We start from the raw sequence: 15,462 nt of genomic DNA on the forward strand, positions 1-15,462 counted from the left end.
ATGGAGAAGACGAGGGTTTATAGACTTCAAGGAAGAAGTGTGTTTTAAGGAGACAAGGCTGGACGCTTGTCAGAACAGGCTCGGAAAGGAGTTCTGGGCATACTAGGACACATGGAAGAAGACACAAATGAGATTAGGAGAAGGAAACAATGAGATCAGTTAGGCATGCATCTTGGACGGAATGGCACATAAGGATGGGTATTACTCTGTGCCACTCTAAACTCTCTACTATAAAGCCAACCATGTGGCCACATAGCTTCAATAGCTTAACAGGTAATGTTACCCACTGCATGAACACCCTTTCCTCTTCCCCCAAAATGAAACAATTTAAGCGCAGTTTCAATAATTTTAGCATTCTGGCACCAGAGATTCTTCTGGACATTTTAATTATCCAAGGAATTGGTGATCAGCAGTCCAGCAAGCAGCATCAATCTCTGTATGCAAATAATCCGGTATGTGAACAGGCTCTATTAAAAACTACCAGGGAAATAGTAAATTCTTGGCTAAAGCTTCCAGGTTCTCACGGGAAAGGACTGGGGTAATGAGGAAAGCTCCTGATTGACAGCTGAATCAGGAGCTGAGGTTCTGAACACACAAGCTTTATATACCCGCCTAATTTTCAAATGTGGCTAGTGACTATGGGTTCCTGAATTTTTGGATGCCCAAGTTAAGACATTTTGATTTTCAAAGGGCAGGTGGTCAGGCTGTTGTTCTGTGTTACACTGGCAGCAGCGGTCCCACAAACAGTACTGGGAAGAGTGCAATGCACTCCAGCTCTGTCCCCATCTTATTCTAGCCATGACCTTGGCCTCCCTCCCTCTGCCCTCTACATAGAGTAAAGGTTTCCCTTTAGGGCTGCTTTGTTCTGTTTGAGCTGTGCAAAGTGGCCAGACTAAGGGCCAAGACTGGAGCCTATGGCCTTCGATATACAGTGCTTCTGGAAAAGTTAAACAGCCAAAGAAAAGTACTGGTAATCTTATTAAAAAAATCACACAGCCTTAGATCTTTAAAATTCCACTTGTCCTTTGTGCCCCTCCCCCCCCCACAAAAAAAAAAAAGCCTTGGTTTCTTTATTTAAAGAACTTGGGGGTTGGCCAATGGAATTTATACTATGGAGGAAGTCCTCAGATAAGCAGTTTCACAATTAATATATGTTACAGAGGCAACAAATCTGCAACAACCATCCTAAATCTCAAGTGAGCCCTTGAAAGAACAAAAGTTTTGTCTGCATTTAACCAGTAACTTCTGCTCTTTATCTATTGGCAAGGACAGACCATAAATCTCCAGATATGCATGTCTATTTACCATTCTGCATTGAGCTCAGATGGAGGACATTAACCAGGGAGTTGAGTAATTTATTCATTATGTTTGTCAAATTAAAAAAGTTAAGAATGAGTCTGTCTTACATTTAAGCATTTTTGAGTGCAGATTTTAGCTTTCTCTCTGTGAGCCAGTGTATCACTTTGGAAGGGAAACAATTAAACTAACCTAATCCAAATCCCAACCTACTTTTCAATCCTACTCTGCACTACCTACTGGGCTGTTGAAATCTGAAAAGTAGGTTGGTTCATCCCATCATAATAACTAAGGACAGGGACAAGGCAAGAAATTCTGACTCTGCTCCAGGATCAGATTACAGGGCTCCTTTTGTAGTCAATGGAAGCTGTGGGTAGTTAGCACATTACAGGATCAGTACTAGCATGCTTAAGAAAAACAAGTTAAGGAAATAAATTGGCTCCCTAAGGGAATTACTTTTATGCCCTTTTCTTGATTTATAGATAAATGCAGACAATTCACTGTACTTTAATAAAATTATATTTGTTTTCTTAGTGATAGGTATGTTGAAAGCAAACATGCTCTACACTTAAAGATAAATGCAAAATCATACCCCCTGTGCCTGGTATCTGCTACTCATTCATAATCTTTCTATTGGTTTGTACATAATTGACGTTTGGGTTGTTGCCTGATTTTCATCTGGTTCTGTGTGTGTGAAGGCAGGGGGCTAGATTCACAAAGAAACTTGGGCATGGTTACTGGGAGCATCACCATGCCTAGAAAATCACTGGGATTCACACAGCCTGGGTAAGGTTCCTAAGCGCCTCTCATTATCCAATTCATGGGGAGAGATTCACAAGAGCCACCATGCTATGCTGCTCCAAACCTATGCTAGCCAATGGGAGATGCCAAGGTGAGGTGTTGGTGCTAAGCTCTGCCTCACCTCTCAGAGGTAGGTGCCTATATGTCTGGATACAGGGAGGCCTCTCCCTCTGCTTGGGGTTCTCAAAGCTACCCACCCTCTCTTGGTGTTAAGCACCTATGCTATTTTAGCAAGAAGCTTGGGGACAGAATAAGCTCCCTCATTATTCTTAGCCCGCAGGCTAAGATACCCACTTGGGATGTGGGAGACTGCTGGTTCAGATCCCCCCACTCCACTAGGGAGGGGAAAGGGATTTGAACTGGGATCTGCCATCTCTCAAGTGAGTGCTCTAACCAGTGGCCTGTGGGATATTCTGATGAGGTAGTCCCTCTCCTGTTGCAGCCATTCCACTGTGGATAAAATCATAATAAATTCCCTGAGCCAGAGGGAGCTCACAAGCTTGAGAATAATGCTGTGACCTAGTGCTTTGAGCACTCAAGGGGGAGATCCAGGATCTAGTCCCTCTGCTTCAATTCATTTTTAATTATTTAATGAAACTTAAGCCAGAGAGGGGAAAACTTCAAAAAGTAATGAGAAACTGACAACTGGGCAAGGAGAAGGAATGGAAGACCTCATCCAACCTGAAATACAGCTGCTGTTCATTTTCCAGCTGTAGTGCTGCCAAACAAAATACATTTCATGTTCTCTTGCTGGGGGGGAGGGGAACCAACCAAGCAAAATAAGTACCACAAATCCAGGTGTTCTACTTCTCTTCAATGCACGTAATATTTGTAGGTCCCTTTTAACTTTATTGGAGAATTTTTCACTTTTTCTTCTAATTACAATGAAGGAGTAGGGGGTTTCTGCTTTGTTTTGTTTAAATGAAGTGCAGTGTTTTCCTGCCCCACTCCATGCCTCCACAAAGCTGGTCTGCAGGTTTGATGATGCAGCTAAAAATCTAAAATCCTCCCCCTTTATCGGTCGCATGGAAATTAGGATACTGCAATAGCTTGAAAATGAGGCAGCCAGTTAAAAGACCAGCCCAGATAATGAGGGTACTGTTAACAGCTCACAATTTTCTAGTACTGTAATCACATTCATCTAGCAAATAATTAACAGAGCTCTCTGATACCCATAATGTTATCTCAAAAGTATTTGAAAGGAGAAGGTTCTACTGTGTTAACCCATTTTAAAAATAAATGTAATGTTGCTGTCACAGGGCAGGGCTCCCTCCCCCTGGATTCCTTGCTGCACACAGTCCTTATGCATGCCTCCGGCAAGTTCAACACCATGTTCTTTATTTCCATTGTGCTATCTGAGGCCTGGTCTACACTAAAGAGTTAGGTCAACGTAAGCTGCCTTAGGTCGACCTAACTCTGTAAGCATCTACACTAAAATGTAGCTCTCCCCTCCCCATGTAATTTGCCCACTACACTGACTTAACTCCACCTCTGCAAGAGGCATAGTGCTTAGGTCGGTGCAGTTAGGTCAACGCGGTATCAGTGCAGACACTTTGTTGCTTACATCACCTGTTGCTGCCTTTCAGAAGCCATTCCACGATGCTCCACACTGACAGTTAAATCAGCGCAAGAGCTCCTGGTGAGGATGCAGGCCACCGTAGTGTGGATATGCAAAAGCAATTTTATTATTGTGGTGGCTGTATGTCAACATAACTTAGGTTGACTCTTTTGTAGTGTAGACTTGCCCCAAGTCCTTGATCCCCAGGCTTTTACCTTCTCTTAGACATGGGGGATGGTGAGGGACTCTTACCTGCCTGAGATCCTCAGTTTCTCTGGCCCTCCTTAAGCTGAATCATCTTGTTGTTTGGTTAATCATCTGGTCCTTAAACAATTATCTCCTCAGTTTATCCTAGTGGTGACACTTGCCAAGTGCAGAGAGTGGTGAGTGAGCCTTAGGCTAGACTGTTCTCAGTGGTAGCTGATGACAGAACAAGGAGTAATGGTCTCAAGTTGCAGTGGGGGAGGTTTAGGTTGGATATTAGGAAAAACTTTTTCACTAGGAGGGTGGTGAAACACTGGAATGGGTTACCTAGGGAGGTGGTGGAATCTCCTTCCTTAGAGGTTTTTAAGGTCAGGCTTGACAAAGCCCTGGCTGGGATGATTTAGTTGGGGATTGGTCCTGCTTTGAGCAGGGGGTTGGACTAGATGACCTCCTGAGGTCCCTTCCAACCCTGATATCCTATGATTCTATACACACTCTGTCACAATTGCACAGTCCAGGTTTAAGGAGCTTGGGTATAAATGACCCTTACTAAGGATAAAACTCCCAGCATTTATCCACTGGCAGATGCTATGATGAAGTGAACTGGGGAGCTCATCTTTGGGTACCTCTACACTACAAGAAACGAAACAAAAAAAAAAACCCCGTAGCAGTGAGTCTACCCCGTAGCCTGGGTCTACAGACTGAGTCTCATGTCACGATGCTAAAAATAGCCATGTAGATGCTGTGCTCAGGCTGGCATGCAGGCTTGGAAGCCCACCATACTTCCCAGGCTTTAGAGCCCAAGTTTTGGCTTGCGATGGAACGTCTACCTGGCTATTTTTAGTGCTGTACTGTGACCCCAAGTCCCTAGACCCGAGCTCTGAGATTCACTACTGGAGGTTGGTGGTTGTTTTTTCCAGTGTGGATATATCCTTTGTGAAGGGACCACAGTTAAGTCGGACAATAAGGTAGTTGACTCTTTATAGCCAGGCTGAATAACAGAAGAAAGAAAAGGGAAGAATCATGAGGTTCAAGAGGGGGGAAGGGATGTCTGGTTTCCCACGGCAAGTGAGTGAGTTTGAAGTTACTAAATAACTATGCAAAAATGCAGCTTCAAGAAACATCAGGCACTCTAACAGGTTGATATACTTCACTGCTACACACTAGCTGGAACAATAATCCATTAGGAAATCAATAAACCCCCAAAAACAAGATAGAACCTAAAGTTGAGGTGAAGCCCAAAGAGAAAAGTTAGCAGTCTTTTCCCCCCATTACATGGAAAATCAGCTATATTTCTTGGTGGAGGAGACAGGACTGGGACTTTTATTAGTAAAAATATCAGCTGAAATGGCCAATTCCTTTCATTTTACAGAAATCCACTAAAAATATAAATTTTCTCTATGGTTTTGCCAGTTCTGTGAGCAAACTATAGACATTTCTATCCAATAGAAAAAAGGACCATCTCCCTAGCCATAAAGAATCCCTATCATTCTGACAGCTGCTTAGCAAAACAAGTGTGATTCAGAACTTGAGGGAAACTGAGTGCTGACTGGCTGATTTAGAGCCAGGAACTCTGGAGTTATATTATCAACTCTGCTGTGGACTTGCTGCATAGCCTTGGCCATGTCACTTAATCCCAGCATCTCAGCTGTCGCAAAATGGGATTCATGGCCTTGAACCAAATCACTTGAGCACATGCTTTAACAGACTTGAAAGGAACTTAAGCACATTTTTAAGTGCTTTGCTGAAGCACACCCATGACTTGTATTCTATAGGAGTGGTGTTAGGATTGGTTAGAGCTGCACCCTTCAACTTTGACAAACATAAGTAAGGTTTACTTATGGGAGTAGTGTCTCATTGACTTCAATGGAACTATTAATATGAACAAGGGTTACTTTACATGAATAAGGGTTTATAGGGTTGGGACTTACCCTGCTCCTACTGAAATCCATGACACAACTAGTGTTGGTATTACTGATAAAGGATCAGGCCCAGCTATTGATGGAAAGTGCTATGTAAGTGTTAAGCATTGTGATGCGATTTTCTGGTGTTAGTATTCCTTTTTTTCCCCCCTGTAGTCAACAACAACAGTTCTGTAGCTTCCTTGCCTTTTGTGTTCTAGTCATGGCTTCATTTTGCTTATAAAATTATGGCCTATTTTCTTGCTATTCATTTTTTCCTGAGTCATAATTTTTGTGCTAAGAAATTGGTTTGTTTAGAAAAGCCAGCTGATGATCACCCGTTTGTGTGTGTTGGAGGTTGGGGTGGGGGGGAGAAAGCCTCTTACAAGTGAATTGATTCTTTTGATTCAAGTGTGTACACGTAACTGAAGATAATTCAGTTTCAGGGGAAAGTGCAGTGATATTATTCCATATCACGAGATTTCCTGGATTTCCCCGCACCCACACTCATTTTAGTAATAACCATATATTGCCATGCAACCTGTGGGAACCTGGATTTAACATCCGATATTTGCAAAAGGTAAGCAAAGCTTCTTCTGATATCCAATTCCTTACATAGCAAATGGTTTAAACAAGCAAGCCCAAATCAAATCATTGTTTGAACATAGGACATAGAACATTCTTTGAACACAGCATTTTGCTTTCTTTTAAGAGACACATTTAGATCTTAGAAGTAAAAGAGCAGTGTCATATATGGGGGTTGTTTGTATGGTTATCAGTGTAAAGAAACTAAGGATAGCATTGATCAGGAGTGAAGATTGCTGCTAGTGATGGCTCTTTGATGAAGAAAGAGTGCTTGTGATTAATAGTCATAAACAATTGTAATGATTTTATTACTTATGCTCCATCTCCTTGATTTCTTCTCTGTAACTAACTAATTAACTAATTCTCTAACCCCAGTTTTAAAGCCTTCACAGTGAAAGCTTCATTTGTTTTCATTTTTGTAGTTAATATTCAATTCCATCCTCCTTTCTAAAGGGGCTGGTAATCACATTCCTGTTCCATTTTTAGTAGTTTATTATTACTGCATGTTTATTACAAGAGTGCCTAAAGGCCTAATCAGAACCCATTGTGCTAAAAGTTGTAGAGAAGCAAAAATGATGCAGTCCCTTCCCTGAGGAACCTCAGGGGACCCCAACCTGCAAACTCTTCCCCATGTTCTTAACTTTTTTGAAGTCATTTGGACTATTCATGTGCAAGGCTAAGATTTTGTCATGGTTATTTTTAGTAAAAGTCATGGACGGGTCTTGGGCAATAAACAAAAATCGATGGAAGCCATAACCTATAATTCTGTGACTATTGCTGCTGCGACTCTGTTTTCCCCTGCCACCGTGGTGGCTGGGAACTGTCAGGTTCCCCCTCTGCCCGCGGCAGCTGGGAGCTGCAGGGTGACCATGTTTCCCAAAGAGAAAACGGGACACCCCCAGCCGTTCACCGGAGGCGTTCCCCTCCCTCTGTGCAAGGCTATCACCCGTTGTTGGAACCCTGAGGAACCTTGCAGAGGGCTGCCTGTCCCTGGAACTCTGCAAGGTCCCTGCTGGCTGCCAGCGCCAGAATCCTGGTGCCCCTGGGGCTGAAGCAGAGAATGTCAGGGAGGTCTCTGGAAGTCACTGATTCTGTGACTTCCTTGACCTCCAGAAGTAGCCTTATTCATGTGTAAAATTAAGCATGTGCATAAGTTTTTGCTGCATTCAGGGAGGGGGCCCTAAGAGACATCACTAATTTTCTTCAGCTCACTCTTCACTCCCATCTTTTTGCTTGCCAAGTGCAAGACGTTAATCTCTCTCTTAGCCTATGATCACCCAACGTTGTGTGTCTGTGTAGATGCAGAACTGCCTAATATGCATGCACAGATGTTTGTTGGCGCAAATGTGGGGTTTGCAATTAAGATTGTTACCTTTCACTAGTCACTTTCATTTAGATAATGAAGAACATATTCCACCAATCTTTCAATGCCTACAAGATGGATATTGAACCCAGGGTGAATGAATTGACTCTACATCATGTCCAGTGTAGTAGAAGACTCTTTGAGATCATGCTTTCTCATAGGAGAGTTACAGCAGCCTTCATTGAGGGGGACAATGTAGTGGTCACTGTGGAAGGAGAAGCCTCCAGAGTGCTGAATTTTGACACTGGTGAGTTGGAATTTACATTACAGATTTGTAGGCATAACACCACAATAGAAGAGAGAAAGGAGAAAAACATCCTGTGTACACAAAATGAGACAATTTACCAGTATTATTCAATGTCCGTGATTGAGCAATCTGGGTGCTCCTATGAAGGTAACCAGAAGTAGAATTATACGGACTTTAGAACAGTCACACGGTATCTCAGTTCGCTGAAGTAACAAGCCAATCAAGGTCAGATAGTTTCCCACAAGGTAATAGTGAGGGTAATTAACCATTGGAACAGTTTCCCAAGGGTTGGGGTGGATTCTCTAATCACTGGCAGTTTTACAATCAGGATTGGGTATCTTTCTAAAAGATATGCTCAAACAGGAGTTAATTCAGGGAAATTTTATAGCCTGTGATATATATACAGGAGAGGGGACTAGATTATCACAGTAGTCCCTTCTGGGCTTCTGATCTAGGAAGCTATGAAAAAAATCACTGTTGCTTCTCCCCAGCCTTGACCTGTGGTGTAGCTATGGGGGCAGCGGCCGTTCCCGCACTGAGCACAAGTGGCGCCTTGGGAATGTCTTGGCGCCTTTTAAATTTTCCCCAGTTGAGGGAACGGCGGGGGGGGAGCGATCCAAAAAAATCAATAGGCACCACCTGTTGTGGCGCTTTTACTCACCTGGTGGCGCCCCGGGTCGTCTTCGGCGCCTCGGCAGCGGGACCTTCACTCGCTCTGGGTCTTCGGCGGCGGGACCTGCGGTGCTGCCGAAGACACCCGGAGCGAGTGTGGGCCTGCTGGGTGAGTAAAAGCACCACAGTGGGTGGTGCCGCCTTTTTTTTTTTTGGATCGCTCCCCGTTCCCTACACCTGGCTACGCGGCTGCTTGGAGTCTGTTACAACTAGAGCAACAGAGAATCAGTTAAGAAGTGATCCAGCTGTATCTTCAGTTGGTTTTCCATATGACTGCGATTCCAACCATGCAGGATTCCGTGTATGTTGTGTTAACAGCTTGATCATGCAAACTATGTACAAGATTGCTTCTGGTTAGAAATATGAAAATTGAAACAGACTTATCAGTAAGGTCCATTTGAATCCTAGTTCAGCCTCAGTATTTGAGATTGTTTGTTTGTCTTTGTATGCAAAAGATACAAACTAAAATTAATTTATTGGACATCCTAGCATTCCTACAACTAAATTTGAATAAAAACTAAGGGATCTAGAAAGCTTAAATGGATCTTGCAACAACATTGAATGATCTTAAACTGGAATTAAATTAAACAATGATGTAGTAAACTTGTTTTATGGCCTACATGTAGCCTCAAACAAGCTAGCTCTGTCTTTAGCTCTGCTATAGAAGTAAGTGTGAATGATTACAAATGGGCAAGAGTCAGATATTACTACAAATTTTCACTCCTTTCCCAGTGGCTTTAAAATATAGCCCCATGTACAATGCACTGTGTAGTCTAATCTTGAGGCATGAATCATGGAGGCAAGATCTGTATCTTTATAAATATAGTATGACTGCTGCTGATAGTTGATCATTTGAGATCAGCGGAGAATTTACCATATCTCTAAATTGTGAATTCTGACAAATAGACATACCCTCTATCAAAGGGGCAAATAAACTCTTTGCCATATCATTGGCAGTGGCAGAATAGCTACTTGGCCCCCCTACTGGGCCTGGGCCCCCCATCAATTGGGAGCCCCCCAGCTGCCGCTGCCTGGCAAATGGGGCAGGAAAAGCCCCCAGGCTCCCCAACCCTGTCCCCAGTAGAAGCCACAGACATCTCTTCCATCCGCCAGTCTCTGGCAGACAATACAGGTCCCAATCCAGTAAAATACATAAACACATACTTAAATATCTTCTCAACTTTAAGCACTTTGCTAGATCAAGGTTGCCAACAGAGTATATATAATCAAGTTTAAATCAATATTTCTAGTGGTGAAACCTATAAGATGCTTGATTTTGATTGCTTAAAGCGAAGGAGATCAACAACTCTACTTCATGTGCTAATTGGCAAATATTTCACTGTGACCTTAATCACCATTTCTAAATGCCTTTTTTATTTTATCCACTTTCTGGCAGGCTGTGGAGTTAATCTTGGACTGAGAGGCTTGGAATCCTTGGAAGAATTAATTTACAGGGTTGCTACAGCAGTGGATCAGAATGATATCTTTGAAGCACTGTCTGCCAAAATACAACACTCCAAGCAAGTGTCGGAGGATTTTAAGCAGAACGGATTATTTACCACAGTTTTTGAATAAACAGGTGGAAGGAATGCAATGCAGCACTGTAGAGATCTGGGCCTATTTATAGGACAAACAAAATGAATGGTAACTCTGCATAACTCTGACTGCAAAAAAAATTCAGGACCTCAAATTCAGCACAGCTGTCTAAAACTTAAAAAGGTTGAGCAGGCCCCTTTAGGATCCAAAGTCACTTTTTTCCCCCACAATGGGGGAATTGTTGTTCTTTTTGGTGATCCTACAGTCCTTGTTCCATGGAGTAGTCTGAGTGACTTCACTGGGATGCTCATGTGATACGGGCTGCAGGGTCAGGCCCTTAATAGGGAAAAAAAAATTTGTGGCCTCAGCTTGTCCTCTGAGTTTGTGGTCCAACTCCTGTTGAAATTATTGGAAAACCTCCCACTGATTCCAGTGGTGCAAGCCCCAATTCTGCAATGTGATGCACATGGGCAGATCCTTGGGCCCACGTGGAGCCCCACTGAAGTCATGCCTTAAACTCAGATGTCTGGTTGAGGACTCATGTATGTATTTCCTACTCTGGGGTAATACAAATGAGATGGGAGTAATACTGGTAGATTGGGGAATAAATGTGGATGAGGTAGCAAAGGGTTTGCTGCTCTCTTGATAGATGGTGTGTCCCCCACTTGTCAGAATTTGCAGTTTAAGGGTAGGTTTTCCCAGCTGCTCTAAGAGAATCAAGTAGTAGTGGCCAAAACATCATTGTAAAGACTGCAACTGTTTCCTTCAGGTGTAAATTCTGTTGTCATGGTTCTAGTTAGAGCTGGTCAAAAAATGGAAAATAAAATGGTGAAAGGTGTCAGTTTGATGTACTTTTTGTTCTATAGGTTTTGTAAGGGAAAACCTTTTTTGTCTGAAAATGTTCACAGAAATTTTCAAGAAAAAAACTTTCAGTTTTGAATATTTTTTTGGGGGGGGGGTCCTTCCTATTTTGGGGCGAGGTTTGGTGTTTTTCTCCCTCTCTCCCACCCCCTTTTATCTCTTTTCCATTTTACCACTCAGAAAGGGTTTGTTTTAAAGGTTAAACCAGTGTGTACTGTATCAACTTGAATTAGGAAACAAGTATTTGAGATTTCTACTTACTACTGCAAGAGGCAAACTGGTGTAAACCTACAGTCAGTGGAATCTTAGGAAGGTTCTTGTACACACAACTAAATATTCACTAAATGTATCCTCAATTTTCAGAAACCCACCTTCATTAAATCACAGTTTTAAGGTGAAATTATTTATTGTATCAGGCTTGCGTTTGTCAAAAGGGCAAATAACTGCTATGGTATTTCTACCATATATAATATAAATCTAAACTCTTGACATTCTTGTTTCAAGGCAGAATTTAAAAAGTCAAAAATATATTTCATAGTGTGTGTGTGTGTACACACAATTTTAAAAAAATTAGTTTGAAACAAGAATTTCAATAATTTGGCCTGGATCCATAAATGGACTTAAGCGTTGCAATGCGTAACTTCTAGCTGCCTTGAAAATCACTGAAATCTACAAATCCTGAGATAGGGGCCTAGGCACCCTATACCATGCAGGGGGAGAGACAGGCACCGAAGAATGGGATCTATAAAAGCTGGCATGCTAGACAAGACACCAGGTAAGGTAGCCAATATCAGATGCCAAACAGAGGGAGTTTCCTAAGCCTCACTGCTCTTAGGGAGATAGGCACCTGACTCCAGAGGTTCCTGACTGTGTATCTTAAGCGCACATAGCCCATAACTCCCACAAGTCCATACTTAGGTACCTGAGTGACACATGCGTCACTCCGCACAAAACATATGTGAGGCCTCTTCATCCACCTGGCTACCTTTTTGCCCAGAGTTAGGGAGCTCACTTCGGATGTGGGAGACCTCGTTCAATTCCCCCCTCTTCCTGATGGAGAAGGGATTTGAACAGGGGTTTCTCATTTCCCAAGTGAGTTTCCTAATTACTCGACTATGGGATATTCTGATGTGGGCTGCTTTCAGTCCTGTTGAAGCTGTTTCATTGTGTACTAAATATGCAGCGAGCCAGAGACAGAGACTGAGAAAGACTTTATAGTCCAAGTGAGCAGGAGTTTTGTAGGTCAACCTAAGTCTGGGCTTTATGGATCTAGATCTTTGTAAAGATTTAAACAATAAATGTATATAACTTGGAAAACAAACATTTCTAGTAAGAAATATGATTTTCATTGGAGTTAGAGCAGAATTTGGTCCATAAAATATTTTTCTTCTTTGAAATGCTCTACTCTTTTAGAGGAACATTCTATATAAATACTGTAATTGAGTACAATATTCATCTACCATAATGTACTATGGACTAAATTATCTTTCTATACCCCATTATATAACAGTAGCATTTACATGATTTGCTGATTCATACCCCATCTATATTTTGGGAGGGATTACATTAATTTAGGTACAGAACACATCTCTTTTTTTTTCCTTGAGAAGATGGACTTTAATTCTCTGATCAAGGCAGATTATTCTGTTTTTGTTTTTTGACTTCTGTTTACATCCACACTTCTGGATGCACAATTCACCTGATTTTGTGAAGAAATATAAAGCATTAAAATGTATTGTATATGGTAAATGCTTTTTATGGAAAAAACCCCCACAGAATTGATGTACTGAAGTGGATAGGCAGAGGAGGCTTGTTCTCTCTTCCCATCTCTTGCTGGTTAGGTGCATGACTGTGGGCAAGTCACTTAACTTCCATGCCTCTGTTTCCTCTTTGGCAAAATGGGAACAATGATTTACTCACCTTTATTAAGTGCTTTGAGACGTATGGGTGAAAAAGTGCTATATTAATGGTAAGTATTATTCCATGAAGTGGTAAATTAATCATTTTTTGTCTTAGCTGCATGACGTGTATTTTAAAAAGCATAGTAGTTTAATTTAACTTGCATATTTTTTCCTTACAGTATCACTTTGTGATGAGTCATATGTGGCCTGCAAAATTTCAGGATTTTTTTAAAGGGCTGCTTCATTGTGATTACCTAGACATTTTCTAGCTCCATATTATCGTGGCTTTTCATTTTAATAAAATGTGAGGGACTTGAAGGTTAAACGTATGAAGTTTCATAAAAGTTGGTTTTTTAATTGCTGCAAAGAAGTACTTGTATTTGGTGACTTGTCCAAACAAAGGTAAGAGAAGAGAGATTATCTTGGTGATTTTAAAGAGTAGTTGTCTGCGATGTGTGTGGGCAGGGAGGATGTAAAAAACATTGCTATATGTATATTTATTTATTACTATTTTCAAAACTAAAATAGTACAGGTGTGTATGCAGTTTTGGTACACAGGGTGGAGATGACTGATGACAGAAGGACTTTATTAGGGTAACTCAGCTCAGTGTTTTGGGGCTTATGGGTTTACACACTGAATCTTCACTAATGCTGAGATGACTGAATGTTGTAAATGAATCTGTGCTTTAGGTTGGGATTTTGTGATGTGCCTAAGTGAGTTAGGTGCTTCAGAAAAACTCACCCCTAAGTCACTGAGTGTTGGGATAAGAACATACCTGAAGTATACTAAATCTGAAAGGATGCAAACCTAATGACACCCCAAAATCATCAGAAGATTTTTGTTTAAATCCCAGCCTGATCTTGTTTTGTGCCTGCAAACAGTAGCACCCAGAATAAACTGTCGGTGTAAATGGCAGAATTTCCATTTCTAAGTTTCTGATTGTACCCATAAATGAGACAGCTAGACAGTGAACTGTTAATCATTTTTCACCTGCAGTTATTTCTGGGTGAAAAGTAGGAAGCAGTGGTTCAAAAGTGTGTTTTGAGTGTAGCTAGAGAGCTGGACTGGAACTCAGGTCTTCTCCTGGCTCTGCTTCTAGCCTGCTGGGTTACCTTGAGCAAGTCACTTCAGCCCATATCATCAAAGGTAGTTAGGTGCCTAACTTCCATTTGAGGATCTGGACCTTCACCCGTTTGCCTCAGTTTACCCATCTGTAAAAGGGGGATAATGATACTGATTGCCTTTAAAAAGTGCTTTGAGTTCTACTTATGGAAAGAGCTGGGTGTTAGCATTTGTAACTTACCATGATAAATATAAATATTACTACTCCTGAAGCAGTAATATTGGATACATGGATATTTCACAGAAAACACTGTAAACCCTGAGGGATGCCATAAAGGTATCTCATATGGACACGAGGGCAGGGATTTTAAGACAAAACTCTTTGTATTTTATCTTTCATACTGAACATGTCACATGAAAGATAGTGGTTATTTACAGTGCATGTGTACATATACACACGTCTACTTTTAAACTTGCTGTCATTCTGTGTGTGATCTGAAGTGTATTTATACACATACTTTAATATAATCCGTTGTGATACTGTCTAATTGAAAATGTCCATTTGTATCATTGTTGCTACCACTGTTTTACAATTGCAGGACATTTTTTACAAAATGTAGAATGAAAGGTTTCAACGAAAGTTAGTCTATCAAGTATGATTATTCTGGTTAAATTCATGCATCACTGTATCTAATGTTATGAATATTGGTTCTGTATCTGTATCTCAAATGTGTTTGTTCCTGGGGTAACACCTCGTCTCGCCAGCCCATTGTGAATAACTATTCAAGCTTGAAGAAAAGGAGGATTTGTGGCACCTTAGAGACTAACAAATTTATTTGAGCATAAGATGAAGTGAGCTGTAGCTCACGAAAGCTTATGCTCAAATAAATTTGTTAGTCTCTAAGGTGCCACAAGTCCTCCTTTTCTTTTTGCGGATACAGACGAACAGGGCTGCTACTCTGAAACCTGTTCAAGCTTGATGGGCCATTAAGAAGAATCAACTCTTCAGATATCCATAGGAAGAGGCTGTCTCAGCAAGAATATGGGTGAGTCATCACACCATGTAAGGACATGTGATATGCTCAGGTGCCCTGGACTCCATCTTGGGTCAGTAACTTTTCACAAACAAAGGCTGTGAGCTTTGTTTGAGCCAGTAAATTTCCAGGCATGTGGCAAAGGGTATAAAAGATGCCTGAGATCTCCATTTTGCCTCTTTGCTGCCCTCATTCTCCGGACTATGGATTTACAACTAAAAATCTTTTGGAAGATACCAGAGAAATTTTACAAGCTGCAGTTTATTCCATTGCTGCAACAAACCTGATATAAAGACTTTGCAATTATTTGTATGTATATGATTTATTAACTCTTTTCTTTTAATAACTAAAATCTAAAGTTTTATTAATAAAAGATTGGCAGTGTGATTATTAGGTAAGATCTAAGTTATATGTTGACCTGGCTATGTGGCTGATCTCTT

The 15,462-nt window shown here is 41.3% G+C and overlaps 1 protein-coding gene and 1 long non-coding RNA gene across 2 annotated transcripts in view; one reads left to right on the forward strand and one right to left on the reverse strand.

The window, feature by feature from the left end:
• The window catches only part of LOC140896341 (uncharacterized), a 35,906-nt gene extending 23,430 nt beyond the window's left edge, over nucleotides 1–12,476 (forward strand). Inside the window, exons 4-5 of the mRNA XM_073308009.2 lie at nucleotides 7,742–7,955; nucleotides 10,024–12,476. Coding sequence (XP_073164110.1) covers nucleotides 7,742–7,955; nucleotides 10,024–10,202 — 393 coding nt within the window. The 3' untranslated portion in view covers nucleotides 10,203–12,476. The remainder of the gene's footprint in view (nucleotides 1–7,741; nucleotides 7,956–10,023) is intronic.
• The window catches only part of LOC140896345 (uncharacterized), a 28,483-nt gene that overhangs the window by 8,750 nt on the left and 4,271 nt on the right, over nucleotides 1–15,462 (reverse strand). The gene's annotated exons all lie outside the window — the stretch shown is intronic.

This window comes from Lepidochelys kempii, chromosome 12, assembly GCF_965140285.1.
Source record: "Lepidochelys kempii isolate rLepKem1 chromosome 12, rLepKem1.hap1, whole genome shotgun sequence".
In the NCBI taxonomy this organism is placed as follows: domain Eukaryota; kingdom Metazoa; phylum Chordata; order Testudines; family Cheloniidae; genus Lepidochelys; species Lepidochelys kempii.